At 45.5% G+C, this 14,711-nt stretch overlaps 2 protein-coding genes across 4 annotated transcripts in view; one reads left to right on the top strand and one right to left on the bottom strand.

Annotated features, from left to right (window-relative positions):
* LIMS2 (LIM zinc finger domain containing 2) overlaps positions 1-14,711 on the bottom strand; it is a 45,474-nt gene that overhangs the window by 5,576 nt on the left and 25,187 nt on the right. For all 3 annotated transcript variants that reach the window (XM_075004563.1, XM_075004564.1, XM_075004565.1), the window contains exons 5-9: positions 4,667-4,816; positions 3,948-4,098; positions 2,374-2,466; positions 991-1,039; positions 745-820 (exon numbers count right to left, since the gene is read on the bottom strand). In XM_075004563.1, the coding sequence (XP_074860664.1) occupies positions 745-820; positions 991-1,039; positions 2,374-2,466; positions 3,948-4,098; positions 4,667-4,816 (519 nt within the window). The remainder of the gene's footprint in view (positions 1-744; positions 821-990; positions 1,040-2,373; positions 2,467-3,947; positions 4,099-4,666; positions 4,817-14,711) is intronic.
* Positions 13,071-14,374, top strand: GPR17 (G protein-coupled receptor 17). The gene has a single exon (XM_075004397.1). It carries the CDS (start codon positions 13,281-13,283, stop codon positions 14,295-14,297), a length of 1,017 nt encoding a protein of 338 aa, XP_074860498.1. The 5' UTR covers positions 13,071-13,280; the 3' UTR covers positions 14,298-14,374.

Here is a 14,711-nt window from a genome sequence, read left to right on the forward strand (position 1 = left end):
AGGGTAGCTGGCATGACAGCCTGGTCTGTCCAGCACTGCGTGTCAGTAACCAAACAGCCCAGCTGGAGCATGGGGCTGGGGCTCGCACCAGTGTCATTCTATTATGGAGTGTGATTTTTCAAAGCAAATCTCCCAGGATAAAAGAATGCCTAATTTAAAAGCACTTTCCAAAGTCATAACGAACATGCCATTTGCCTGAGCCCCTGGGGATCCACTCCCGGTAACCATGGCATGTTGGGCCATCACAGCAGAGCTGGGGTGATGTCAGGGGCCCTGAAACTAGGACTGGGAGTGTCTCTTTTTATTGTCCCATGCCACGTACTATTTGGGGCATTTTGCACACAATAATTTGAAAATGGGCTCAGTTCAGGGGTTCAGTAGACTACCTTCCCAGGGGCAAACTACACATACTGTAGGGCTACGTCTACACTGGAAGCGACTGTCTACAGAAGTTACTGGTGGAAGAGATGTTCCGACAAAACTTCTGTCAACAGATCCTGTCTATGTATAAAAGCATATCAATCTTTTGATCTGCTCTGATGACAAAAGGGCCCCCCTGGAGCATCTACACAGCTTTTGTGTTGACAAAACACATTTTGTGTGTAGACGTTCCACGAGTTTTGTCTACAGAACTCTCCAGTGTACATGTAGCCTAGGAGAGGACGATTTTCTACTATTGCAGATGTCAGTTCCATTTGCTGGGCTGCTGAAAGAATTACCCTAGGTATGCAAATATCTACTTACTTCAGCGTGAGCTTGATGTTGCAGGTAGAGCAAGAGAAACAGTTCACACACCAAGCCTTGTTGAGTGCTGATACCACTGTGTTAAATAAGAGCAAACAACCAGATTATCTCAGCTCTGAGTCCTACCCAAGTTAGGGAGGCCAGATGTAAAAAGAAACACTGGTGTTTTGCCAGTGCAGGACTGCAACAGCTGCACTGACAAACAGAATGGGAGAGCGACTCAAACAAGGAGTGAACAAATCTTACCATCGCCCTCGATCACATGGCTGCAGTTGTAGCAAACATCTCCGAAGAGCTGCAAGCAAAAGGAATAAAAGGGAAACTTATTTTACTGAGTATGAAGCACTCAGCAGGTGCAAACATCAAACTCCTGATGGATGCAACAGCCACCTAAGTCTCATCTGCATCTCCTGAATTCCTTCTTATACACATGTCCACTGGCTTATGGCCATTCAGAACTTATATCCTCAGATCCTAAAAGTTTTTTGTTGCTGCCTCCTACTCTCTGTACTGCTGTAACATGAACTCTGAGCCTTGCATGCCTGGGAATTGGGAAATTAATGTCTAGAGTTCACAGCACTAATCAAAAAATAAATATATCCTGATTCTAGATCACAGGACCACTATTTTGACAGCTCTACAATTGAAGTACAGTGTTGTGTTTGACGGAACATGGCGCAGAGTCGTGGCAAAGTTATCTTTTGATCATCTCACAGGACACATCTTTTCTGGACTTTAGCCAGCTAGATTCCATTGCATTTATTTTAAATTATGTTATCAGTAGGCTGTTTTCACTTGGGTTGCCAAATGTTTTAGATTCTTAACAAAAGGTTAGCCAAGCAGCTCTCTGACTGGTTATCACCAACGTCACCTGGTACAATTATAGACATTTTCATTTGTTCACCATGTTGTTATAGCTGCTTTGCTTCAAAGACAAGAGAGGGGCAAGGTTTGGGGGGAAATACCTTATATTACACCAGCTGCTGGTGAAAGGATTGAGGAACTCAAAAGCTAGTCTCATCAACAGAAGCTAGATGAATAAAATATATTATTAGCTTATCTCTCAGAAATGTTAAGGGCAATCCAGGGACACAATGTTTTCTTTTCAATAGGGACAATCCCTATCTCTAGTACGTCTTCATTCTCTAATCACTTTCCTCGACAAATAAGCAGCGGGCCTGTGGCACCTCAAAAACTAAAAAATGTATTAGGTCATGAGCTTTTGCAGACAAAACCCACCTCCTCCTATGAAAGAATAGCGAGGCAGTGGGTTTTATGCACAAATGCTCAAGATCTAATAAACTCGTTCGTCTCACAGATGCTACAGGACTGCTTATTTGTGTAGCTACAGACTAACATGGCTGCCATTCTGGGACCACTCTCCTCCAGTTATACAAGTTATTATACAAGTTAACACACATCTGTCACGGAAACCATGTTTCCTTTTTCAATCAGATCCCACAATTTGCTGATATTTCTTACCCACTAACTCCAGAGAACAACACATTTCTGGGTATATGGTGCCTGGGAAAAAAGCTGTGCTTATTTTCCCACATTTCTTGAGAGGACTTTCTTCCCCCACAGCTGAGAGAGGGGCCTGCAGAATGGGTGCAGGGGAGCACTGCTCACCTGGTTGTAGTGAGTCTCGCAGTATGCCAGTCCTTTTTTCTCATAGTGGCGATGCCCCAGAAACGGCTTCTCACATTTGGCACAAACAAAATGCTGCAAAAGTCAAGGGCACTTGGTGTCAGCAGAAGGATCTCCACAGCCACAGCTAGGGGATGTGCACAGACATAACCCCAGAAATAAACCATTGGGGGATACAAGGGTTTCAGATCTTTACACACACAGACAAAAAACCCCTTGTGAGATGACAACGGTGCGACTTCACGACAATGCAGAGAACAGTCACGCCAGCCTCGCTCACAGCAAGGACGGAACACTGTGATAAACGCACCTGCACTCTGGCTACACAACAGATTCTATCACTGCTATCATCTGTTGAGCCACACTGTACTGAAAAGTTCTCCCACGGTTTGGGAGGTGAGATGTGTGACCTAAGAGCCTCTTAATACCACTGACAAAAGAATGCCGAGGGTTACAGGCATCTCCTGAGTTTGGTATGTACATTTTGGTTCAAGTTCTGTAAGGTCTCTAATGCGAGCTGGTGGCAGGCTGGTTTCGGCATTGCTGTGAAGTGTGTGTACAGATACTATGTAAGGAATTTATGTTTATATATATATTACACCCACAAAATATGTTCTTAACGTCTGTGTGGGAGTTGGACACCAACAAAGGAGGAAAACAGGTTTCCTGTCAGACAAGAGTTATTTATTCAGCTCTCTGTTTACATGTAAATTGAATGTTGTCTTATTCACCACTGCTGACTTACTGCCAGTCAGAACTGAATGGAAATAAAAGAGTGTGAAGAATACAGAGAAGACCTCTACCAGGACGAGAAAAACAGTGGTGTCTAGGGGAACTTGAAGAGATGGACGCCCTGCCTAGAGATACACATTAAAAGGTTTGCTCCACTGTCTTTGGGAGGTAAAGATGACACCCTGGCAACCTTCACGAAGGGAGTAAAAGGTCAGTGCTCCTGATACATGAAAAAAGTCTTGGTTGAAAAGGCTGAAGCAAACTTTGGGCAAGACAAGCTTCTTTAGACAAGCACCTTCTGTTAGCATAGTCTCTAGAAAGCACGTTATGATTCTGCTCTACACGTAACCCTTTGCTCCCAATATTTCCTATTTGTTTGATAATATATTTATAATGGAAAACAAAAGTAACTTTATCTAAATGACATGGTGTTAAGCAAAGCACTGGCCCTGAGTTGAGTCTTACATGCTGGTGTGTTCTAGTCCCCTCTGGAGACAAAAGGCCTGATCATTCTGTGAGTGCCCCTGTGCGAAGGAGCTGGACATTACAGGCACTCAGAGGTTGGTGTGTGCCTACGGCAACCTGCACAGTGAGACTGAGGCAGGAAGGCAGTGCTTGTGCTACCAGAGGCTGGTGGTTCAGGGAGCTGACCCACCCCAGGCAGACTCAAGAGTGCTTCATGCTAAGGGTAGGTGTTGATCAAGTTCCTCATAATCTGGGTACCCCTAGGGAGTGTCACAGAGACAACACTGTACGTAAGAGCTTCTACCTTGCCTTAGGCCCTGGCAGTAGGCATCCCACAGGGAGCTTCCCACTGATCTCACCTCAACATGCCACTGCTTCCCCAGAGCATTGACCACTCGTCCTTCGATTGGCCTGCGACAGGCTCCACAGATCGGGATGCCCATCTTGTCGTGGCAGGGCAGGCAGTAGAGTTCCCCTTTCAGCTCCCTGGCTTCAGCAGTCAGCTCCTTCCTGAAAAACAGACAGCCAAGCATTCCTGAAACGACAGCGCGGACCCACGCCCCAGCCGACAGCTGTTCCACTATTAAACCTGACACCTGCACAACTTCCCTCCGGACGTGAGTACCTCAGATGAAGCTGCAGAAGAGGGACCTACCATGCTTTGGCCCCAGCCACACTATAAACACAGGCCTCCTGAATTATGCTCGTGTGTGTGTCTTGCTGCCCTTAAATGCATGGGACGGTTTGGCCCCAATCATGCTTAAAGAGAGTTATTTTTGTCATGTAAACAGGACCTTTGAGAGTGGCTCATTTCCAGGAACTGCTCTCAAGCCCATTTGACCATGGGGCCCTGTAAGCAACACGTGGAAGCTAGAGAGCCCAAAATAGCTGAACAGAAGAACTCCAGTTCTTCTAGCTTTTTGATCCCAACCCTTCTGATCTTTTACATAGAGAACGTCTTGTCTGCCACACCACTTAGAGGCCACAAAGTGCAGCCAATGATTTAGACCCCAGAAAGCGACTGTACTGCTGTACTTTTCCCTGGTCTGCTGAGAACCGCTAGGGGATGACGACGTACCCACAGTGGGTGCAGTTGAAGTGGTCTGGATGGTAGGAGTCATTCCTGAACATCAGAGGCTGCTCGTCAATTATCAGGTGGCACTTCTGACAGATGTACTTGCCCAGCCCCTTGGCTTTCTCCCGGTTATGGCATGGCCTGCACAGGTGCCTGGAGGAGAACAGGACAGAAAGGGCAGCATCAGTAGATGTTTCCTAGAAGACAGCCATGTTCTGCACGCGGTTGGTTGTAGTTACTGGTTTCTGTGACCTTCTCTCAAAAGCAGCCACCACTGTTCTATCCCCACTGTTCTAGGGGATGGGAGTTAAATATCATCTACTGGTGCTGGGACAAACCAAGCCTAACGTAGCCTTGTAAGGCCAATTGGCCCTTCAGAATGGAGAGGTATTTCCTTGGCCTCTTTATGTGGCATTTCTTCCCCTCACTGTGGGTGTCAACTCCAGTGAAAACAGAGAGACTTGAGCTGTCTGTAAGTGCTCAGCTTACAAACACACCGGAGACACGCGTAGGCCCAAATCACTATTCCTTGAAGCGCCTGTTTTCATAAGAAGCAAGAAAGACACACACAGGTACACCTAGCTGAGTGTCTAAGAAGTATCTTATCAGCACAGCGGTGAGCTTATGTGCGCACATGTTCATAAGCATGTCCCTGCAAAGCCATAAATACAGCCTTGCGCTGATACAAAGTGATACCCACAGTCACCTCCGCCAAAACAATCCACGGACACCTACAGCCACATCTGTGGGTGCAGAGACCTGCAGATAGCCGCAGATTCTCAGGGCTCTATCCATCCATGTGGTGGGTGGGGGGTTTACACAGCTCTACGTCCACAATCCTCCACTGACGGGCGGTCACTCAGTGCTCCTCTTGAAGGCAGAGCACTATAGTGCCTGCACCAAGGGTGGACCCATTCGTCTCAGGACAAACCAGAGAGCTTTTGGATAACAGCTCTTCTACCCTGCTAAGTGTGAGGCAAACAAGTCTCCAGTGCTGTGCTGCAGACCGTGAACATTTTTCTGACTGCAACAGATGCTCAAGTGCTGATCAGCCGCGTGGCTGCCATGGCTAGGAGCAAAGTCTGCGACAAAAGGGATAAAAGGAACAGCTGTAAAGGTCACTGTTCCCGTTTGCACAGACACCCGTCAGAAGACCAGTTGTGCCCTAACTCTCGTAGGGTGGTCTTTACGTCACTATCAGTGGCTCTCCCAGCATTCGCGTGGTCTGGCGGACGCAGCAGTTTGGATAATTTGAACACCGAGCTGGCAAATGGGGGAATAACTGGTGTGTGTTTTCTCACCGCTGGCCAAGCGGACTAAAGCTCACTTCATCCCCCGTCGCGACAGTCTCATACACATCCCTGGTTCAGCTTCACAGATATTCTCCCAGATACCATGAGCTACAAAGAAGAACAGGAAAGGAGAGGCGATGTCCTGGCTAGCACTGCAGACTGACTAGGACTCAGAAGACCTGGGTTCTCCTCTAGACCCTCTCAGATTTCCTCTGGGACCGTGGGCGAGTCACTCAATCTCTGTAAAACGGGACTAGGAATACTTCCCTGGATTACCGGGGAGCTGTGAGGCCTCTCACATTTACAACCCTCAGATGGCAAGCGCCCGCATAAGCCAAGAGTATAATTATTATTTTCTCACTTTTGCAGTCTTCTCTCTGCAATAGCCTCGAACCAGGCGGAACCACAGTCCCCACAGAAAGCAGACAGCTCCCCTTTATAAGAGAGGACACAGCTGTGCTCATCCCCGCATAAAGGCATCAGTTTTATTCAGCACTGTCAAATGAGGACTAATTATACAGGGCAGGACAGAGGGACCCTGCAGCAAGTGTCCTGAAAAAGACCACTCTCATTGAGCTGAATAAGGGGCCTTCAGCCTTGTGCACTGACAGGCCATTATCAGCCCCTCCCCGCCCACCGCCCCTCTCTGCTGTCCCATAGACCCTCGTCTATTGCAAGCAAAGTGAAGTCTTGGAATGGCAGAGCTGTTGCCATGGCAGCCGCCCCTCTCACCCCCCAACTCCCACCATTATGGAATTATCCCATTCTCAAGTGTCCTGTTGTGTCTATTAATACCAGACCCCTTCCCAGCCCGCTCCAGTAATCACAGAACTCCAAAGAGTCAGTGTGAAAGCCCAGAGGTCTGAGGGACTTGAACAGGCAGGACAAACACACTGAAATATTCATAAAAATAACAGCAGCAGCAGCTCCCCCCCTTGCAAGGCTTCAGTGGGAATGAAAACTGCCTTTCACTGCGAGTGTGCCATCTCCTCTCCTCTGTTGTGTGAGCTGATAATGCACTATCAGAGCGAGCAGGACTCTATATAGAGGGGCTCTCTCTTCCACCTTCGCTAAGCCTGAAATGGTCTGCTCCTTCTGAATCAGCACACCACCTGCAGCTTTGACGTTGCCACTGGAGTCGCTGGCATCAGAAAGCTCCCGAAGATTGCCTGGAGAAGGACCTTACCCTCCACCGGTGGGACTGCACCATCAAGAGGTAAGAGAACTGGCTTTGGCTAGCAGACTCATGGAGGACTCATGGCTTTACGCTGTTGTAGTTGAGTCAGTGAGGGAGGTAGGAGGAGATGTACAGAGAGCAGCTAATACCCGTCACGTACTAGAGGTTGAACTAATACAGCCTCCAAAAAACTTCCCTATAATCACTCCTGTCCCCTAAAGTAGAACAGTTTGCAAACTTCTCTGTTTTCAGCGATTACGAAAGACACACATACACCACGAACATCACATTATTCATCTCCTCTGGGCAACAGAATGCTCTCAGCCAGAGATTCAGCCACAGAGGGAGTTTCACCCCATGTTAAACTATTTTCAGGGAAAGGTGCAAGCCACTCCTGCTCGACAATTACTGCCACCATTATCAGCAATGATCATTTAAAACAGAAGAGCAGAAAACCCTGAAGTTGACAAGAGACTCATCGTTCCCTTCTAGGTGGGAAGCTCTTAGATTGCAGCAAAAACCAAGCCAGCTTGATTTCTTCTTTATGATGCTTATTCTACTTCAAGCCTGTTGGTTAACAAACAGGTAGGGCATCTGTTGGAGCAGTAATAGATCTGTGTAAACCGTTGTAACAGTCCAAGAGATTATCAATGTAGTGTGGGTGCAGCAGAGGGGGAGGGGCATAAAACATGGCTTTATGCTCACATTCTAAATGAACAACTACATGCCTGCTTGCGAGTCAGCTACTGGAGCTTGGAATAATGGCTAACTCCAAAATAGACCTCTATTCAGCAATCCATAAATCACTAAATACTCACACTGCCCCAGCAGTGCAATTCAAGGGGAATTCTGTGGTTGGGAACCAGACAGCTAAAGCATTATTCTACAGATTCAGAGCCTCTTGCATTATAGAACAAACCCCAGACATCAGATCATTTTAAAAAGAGGATGCGACTTCTAATTAGTTCCAAGTAACAGCAATTGTATGTACCACAAGGAAAACTTTACAAGGGATTACAGAGTTATTTTACTGCATACCAAATTGAGCAAAAATAAAGTACCCAAAAAGCCTCCTTCAGAAAGGTGCACATTTATTTTGTATTAGACTTTTTTTAGAAAAAGAATAATCTGCTAAATCATCTTCATGTGGCACAGAGCAAAGCCATCACTGGTTATCCACAGCGATAGCGTTATTTACTATGACCACTTAATGCTGCACATTTATGACATTAGCGTCCCAATTCGCAAAGCCAGTGTAGAAATTAATTCTAGTGATATACAAACTTCTCGTGAGCTACTCAAATGCCAAGGATTTTTATGTCAACAATCTTCACCACTAATGGCTACAAAAGAAAGGAGGTTAAAACAGCACCAGTCAATACTCTACAAGATCATTCGAGTTTAGAGCCCAACTGTAAGAGTTTTAGAAACAGAATCTTGTTTATTATCTCCACAGCTTCTAAGAAATACCTAAAAAAAGAGGCCCATGCACATAACCTGTAATGACAGCTACCTCTGCACCCAATGACTCTGACTTTTGACAGACAGAACGTATCTGAGTAACATCCATCAACATTTTATCAACTTCTGCAGCACCAATTTCCAGGATTTTTCTCCTCTCTGTTACTACCTAACTGGATTTCTCAGTATTCCTCACTCAGCGCCCTGCTGTCCTGGGGTGAAATCCTGGCCCCACTGAAGTTAATAGATGTTTTGTCATTGACTTCATCAGAGTTGGGATTTCATCACTGGTGTCTTTGCTGTGCTCAGTGGCCATGTCTACACTAGCCCCAAACTTCGAAATGGCCACGCAAATGGCCATTTCGAAGTTTACTAATGAAGCGCTGAAATGCATATTCAGCGCTTCATTAGCATGCGGGCGGATGCAGCACTTCGAAATTGATGCGCCTCGCCGCTGCGCGGCTCGTCCCAACGGGGCTCCTTTTCAAAAGGACTCCACCTGCTTCGAAGTCCCCTTATTCCCATCAGCTCATGGGAATAAGGGGACTTCGAAGTAGGCGGGGTTCTTTCAAAAAGGAGCCCCGTTGGGACGAGCCGCACGGCGGCGAGGCGCGTCAATTTCGAAGTGCCACGGCTGCCCCCATGCTAATGAAATGCTGAATATGCATTTCAGCACTTCATTAGTAAACTTCGAAATGGCCATTTGCGTGGCCATTTCGAAGTTTGGGGCTAGTGTAGACGTAGCCAGTCAGATACAGACCAACAAACTGAGCCCAAATATCATAGCTCAATGAACCATGGGAAATCGATTTTAAACAGAACCTGATCGTCACAGAAAATCTTATGAACATGGTAAAGTGCATGTCATTCCAGGTCCTTTAATGTCTGGGCTGCAGATAGGGAGCAAACTGTTGACAGGACAAAGATGCCACCAAAGAGCTTGTCTACAGCTAATGAAATCCCTGTCTGGGCTGCATGATAACTCAGATCTACCCAGCGTTTCACTTTTAACAGGGAGATATAACAGAATATAGAAGTAATGGCTAACTAGAGTGTAACTTCAGCTGTGTAGTATCATGTCTGCTTACACACAGCTTGTGGACAGAATTATTTCAATAAATGAAGCAGCAGAACAAGGAGTGTAATTTTAAAGAGTCACACAGTGAGTAGTAATGTGGAGTATTAATAGCCATTAAAGGGGCAAGGTTTCCTCCTCCTTTGGTGTAAAATAGAAAAATGAAAAATTCCTTCTGAGAAGGGAAACAATTTTTTAAGATTCCATTACCACTTTCATTCAGGAACTAAATTCAGAAGGTTTTTTTAAAGACGTTAGGACCCAGAGCTTCAAAGAGGCAAGTAACGCCAGCACATTCCACAAACTGTCTTTGCAAGTGCATTCCTGGGAAGCATGCACACAGAGAGGCAAATCTCCATCTTACACTTGGCAATGTGGGGCCAATATGTATGCCCCCTGCCACAGAATGGGCCATGCTTTAAAAAACACGGCCCATGGAAAAACATTCTGCTCAACAGCTGCTGCAGGCTGGCCTCATACTCTCCTTTTGATTCTTTCAGCAATAAACATCTAGCTGGTCCTCAAAGGATAACCGCATGCCTAAACCTGCAAACTTCATAGCTCAGCTGCACAGCATTTCGACACAGAGAAAGAGAGACCCACTGTGGCCAGATGGGAGAATTTCTATTTCTTAATTCTGTCCTTTCTCACTTCCCTTCATTTTCATCCTTCTTGTCTGTCAACTAGCTTGGCAGTGGACAGAGTCTGGTTCAGACTACCCTCACTTCTAGCCATCTACCTGACAAAGGGGTGTTCATGGGATTATCTGTGTTACTGGACCATTCTTCAGCAGGCATTTCACCTCTTAAATATTTGTTTCCGAGCTACACTCATAGCTCTATGAGTGGAGGTGGGGCATTACCTTCTACTGCAGTCAGTCGTGTACAGATTGAACTTCTCTAATCCTGCTGTCAGGGACCCCTCCCCACTCCACACTTTGAGTGCAGAAAGTGGGGCCCTGCAGAGACTTAAAAACACCTTGCCTGTACACAGGCTTTACTTTAGAGCTTCCCAGGGTCACAGATCCTCTGGACTCTGGAAACGGGTTGCCATTGCCCGAGTGAGAAAAGACCCCCCCAGCCCAGGAAGAGACACTCGGGACATCTTCCTGTGGGGGTACCCCAAACTCTTAATCCTCCTTCAGGAGAGTGCTTGGACACAAAAAAACTGTAATATACTATCTGACCGTTTTGACCTAAGGCACAGACTCTTCTTAGGATACAGGATCTGATCAGTTGCTTAAAAACAGAAATTTGTTCGCAAAACAAGAGAAAAGTAAACCACGGGTTGCACACAGAGAAAAATACTTCCCTGGGACTCAGCTTAAAAGTTACAGGGGGAATTATCAAATCAAACAATGACAAACAATGAATACAGAGCAGCCAGTTCAACCAAATTCAAAATAAGCATAACCTGATTGTGTCTAAGTATACGTTTCCCTTCTACCTACACCTCTATGGCTGTTTTTGCAATGGTCAGGATATTTCTGATGTTTCTTTCCAATTGCCTGGGAGACATCTTCCTCTCTGCCGTCCACAGAGACAAAAGCCCCCAAAGTGGCAATTGTTCTCAGTTTAAACAAAGCTACTTCACTTCCATTGGCTCACTGTGGGATTCAGGTTACCTCAGGAAGCTTAACCCCTTCCCAGCACTCATTCATGACATCAGAACCCTTGGGATCTGACCAGTGCCAGACAAGAGAGTTTGCTGAACCATGGGAGGCAAATATTATCTAGCAGCATTACCAACACTTCCACTACTTACTCAGTTCTTACAAGACATTTAGGGGTAAATAACAGGACAGAACACTGAGAGCCAGGACTGGTGGCTGTAAACAAACTTTATTGGACCACAAGAAACTTGGCCACACTCATGGTAAGTGGTCATCCAGCTAACTAAAACCATGCTGAATTGCAGATGTTGCTGGATGAGAGAGTTCTGGACCAGAGAGATTCAACCATGTACTGCTGTATGATTTCAGGACCCAGCAAAGTTTTTGCTGGAGGCATCTTTGATAAACTCAGCAATCACCTCAACGGTTTGTTAACTAGGGTAAGGGGAGCTGGCTGACCAGAGTGGAAGAAGCATCCATTTACGTAGCTTGATTACCAGCAATGATAGGAAAGGAAAGAGTGGATGCTTTGCACTGCAGAACTGGTTCCTGGACAATAGCCACACACCTACACCAAACAGACATTCTCCTTGACTGGTACTATATTACTTAAGGGAAATACACTTCCATTCCAATTCCCACCATCTCTATGGCCTCCAATAGGTCCCAGAACAGTCCTGCTCCCCTTGTGTGCTTCCTTCCTGTCTATTATTTCCTCCATCTAGCCCAGCACTCGCTCCCTCTTATTTCTTCAGCTTCTTTATTGCTTCCCCTTATACAAATATAATATAAGCATCCTGTAGTACTGGTCAGGTATCACAACAGTGTCAGTGCATAACACCAAACACTCCCTCCCTAGTTAGGAATATGGGCCAATATGACAGAATACGAGAGCCTTTTATTTTTTAAGCAAAAGGATCAAAATCAGCTACTTGATTTTTGCAGCCTCCTGACAGCATCTACTCCTTGAGTGAACAATAGATGGTTACTTCAAAGGCATATTTCCTAAGCATTACCAGTAATTAATTAGTATAAGATAATTATCTATTAAGCAACTCACAAATAGTTTACTATGAACTTCAAAGAGAAGTATTGATAGGAAATTAATAACCCTAGTTAATTCCCCCTTGGTCTCTGAATCAAAAGACAGAATTCACCTGTTCACAAGACTAAGATCTAACAAGATATAAACAAACACATACATTTACTACTACCTTTAATTCTGTAACAGTGCAGGTTTGCATTTCAAAGCTCTACTCTGTTGAACACGGCTATATTTGCGATTGCTATGAAATAGCTCTAATTACCATACATAGAGTTCTCTAATATGTCTAATACAAGTAACAAAGAGGAAGCCGTGCTAGTCCATACACTATCAAAACAAAAAGCAGTCAAGTAGCACTTTAAAGACTAGCAAAATAATTTATTAGGTGAGCTTTCGTGGGACAGACCCACTTCTTCAGACCATAGCCATAAATATTGAGTCTGTTCTGGTATGGCTATGGTCTGAAGAAGTGGGTCTGCCCCACAAAGCTCACCTAATAAATTATTTTGCTAGTCTTTAAAGTGCTATTTGACTGCTTTTTGTTTTGATGATGTCTCAAACAAGTTTACCAAAATTCATCACTCTCTGAGCATATAGTTCCTGTTTCCACTTATCCATTAACCTGGTACATGGGTTTTCAGCACCTTTACCACTTACTAGGTCTCAGAACACCTTGGAGATAAGGTTGCAGCCAACTGATTGCATTACAATAGTTTCTTCAACTGACAGGGAAAACCTGGAAATCCCAAATGTTCGGGAGGGCTTTATAATTTTCAAATGGGTCAGACTCTGAGTTTATACAAATTGAGCAGTGTCCTTTTAAATGCTAGTCTCACAAGTAGAAGACACGCAGACTGATTTCCACGTGGTATCAGCATTAGCAACATTCTCTGTAAGATCTGTTTGCTTGATTTCTTTCAGGTTCCTGCTTGGTGCCCCAGAGCTGTGGTGAGGAATGAATGATCCAGGAGATCCCTCAAACCTGTTCCTCAACTCCTCCCTGGAAACGGCAGAACAATGTGGCAAAGAGACCCATACAGAGAACATCTTTTTTGCCACTTTTTATCTCCTGGACTTCATCCTGGCTTTTGTTGGCAATACTCTGGCTCTCTGGCTCTTCCTCCGGGACCAAAAGTCAGGCACTCCGGCCAACATATTCCTGATGCATCTTGCTGTGGCTGACCTGTTTTTTGTGCTGGTTCTACCCACCCGACTGGTATATCACTTTTCTGGCAACCACTGGCCATTTGGAGAGGTCCCATGCAGACTCATTGGCTTCCTTTTTTATCTCAACATGTATGCCAGTATCTACTTCCTCATGTGCATCAGCGTTGACCGCTTCCTAGCCATTGTGCACCCTGTGAAATCCATCAAAGTCCGCAGGTCACTCTATGCCCACTTGACTTGCGCCTTTCTTTGGGTTATAGTGGCTGTTGCGATGGCACCTCTGCTGGTAAATGTGCAGACAGCCGAGATGAACAACACGACTGTCTGCCTACAGCTCTACAGAGAAAAGGCATCACGCCATGCTCTCGTGTCCTTGGCAGTGGCATTCACTTTTCCTTTTGTAACTACGGTGACCTGCTACTTATTGATTATCCGCAGCCTGCGGAGTGGGAACAGAGTTGAGAAGCACCTGAAGGAAAAAGCCATCAAGATGATCATCATTGTTCTAATGATCTTTCTAGTCTGCTTCGTACCCTACCACATCAATCGCTACATTTACATTCTCCATTATGATGGCACCAAGACTTCCTGTGAAACCCAGAGAATCCTGGCACTCAGTAACCGCATCACTTCTTGCCTCACCAGCCTGAATGGTGCCCTCGACCCAGTGATGTACTTCTTTGTGGCTGAGAAGTTTCGTGAGGCCTTGTGCAGCTTGTTTTGTGGCAAAAGGGCTGTAACGATGCCTCCAATTTACGAGGGGAAGACAAATGAGAGCTCGCTAAGTGCAAAATCTGAACTGTGAGCAAGTGATCCTATTTGCAGTCACTTCCAGACACAACACAGCCCAGACACTCTCTAGAAAGAAAGGCAAATGACACCAAGGACAATGATGTTACCCCCAGAGCCAGTCTCATTCTTGCAAAACCAAGGAGAGTTCAGTCATTTCTACGCAGCTACGACAAGCAAGGGCTCATCTCCACCAGAAGACAGCTCGCAAGGCATCTGAACATGAATGCAATATCAGCAGTATCTGTTACCTAATCTTGAAGCTGAAGCCTGAATATTTAGGAATGAAGGAAGCAAACAAGAATTTAATCAAACCATTACTTCTCCAACTAAGAGTTTTCTATACCAGGCTTGTTAGAGCAAACATTGGCCACCCTGAGAAAAAGAATAACAGGAGTTCAAGGACTTAGACTTCAGTGGCTGATCTGCC

Source organism: Carettochelys insculpta, chromosome 10 (genome assembly GCF_033958435.1).
Source record: "Carettochelys insculpta isolate YL-2023 chromosome 10, ASM3395843v1, whole genome shotgun sequence".
Lineage (NCBI taxonomy): Eukaryota > Metazoa > Chordata > Testudines > Carettochelyidae > Carettochelys > Carettochelys insculpta.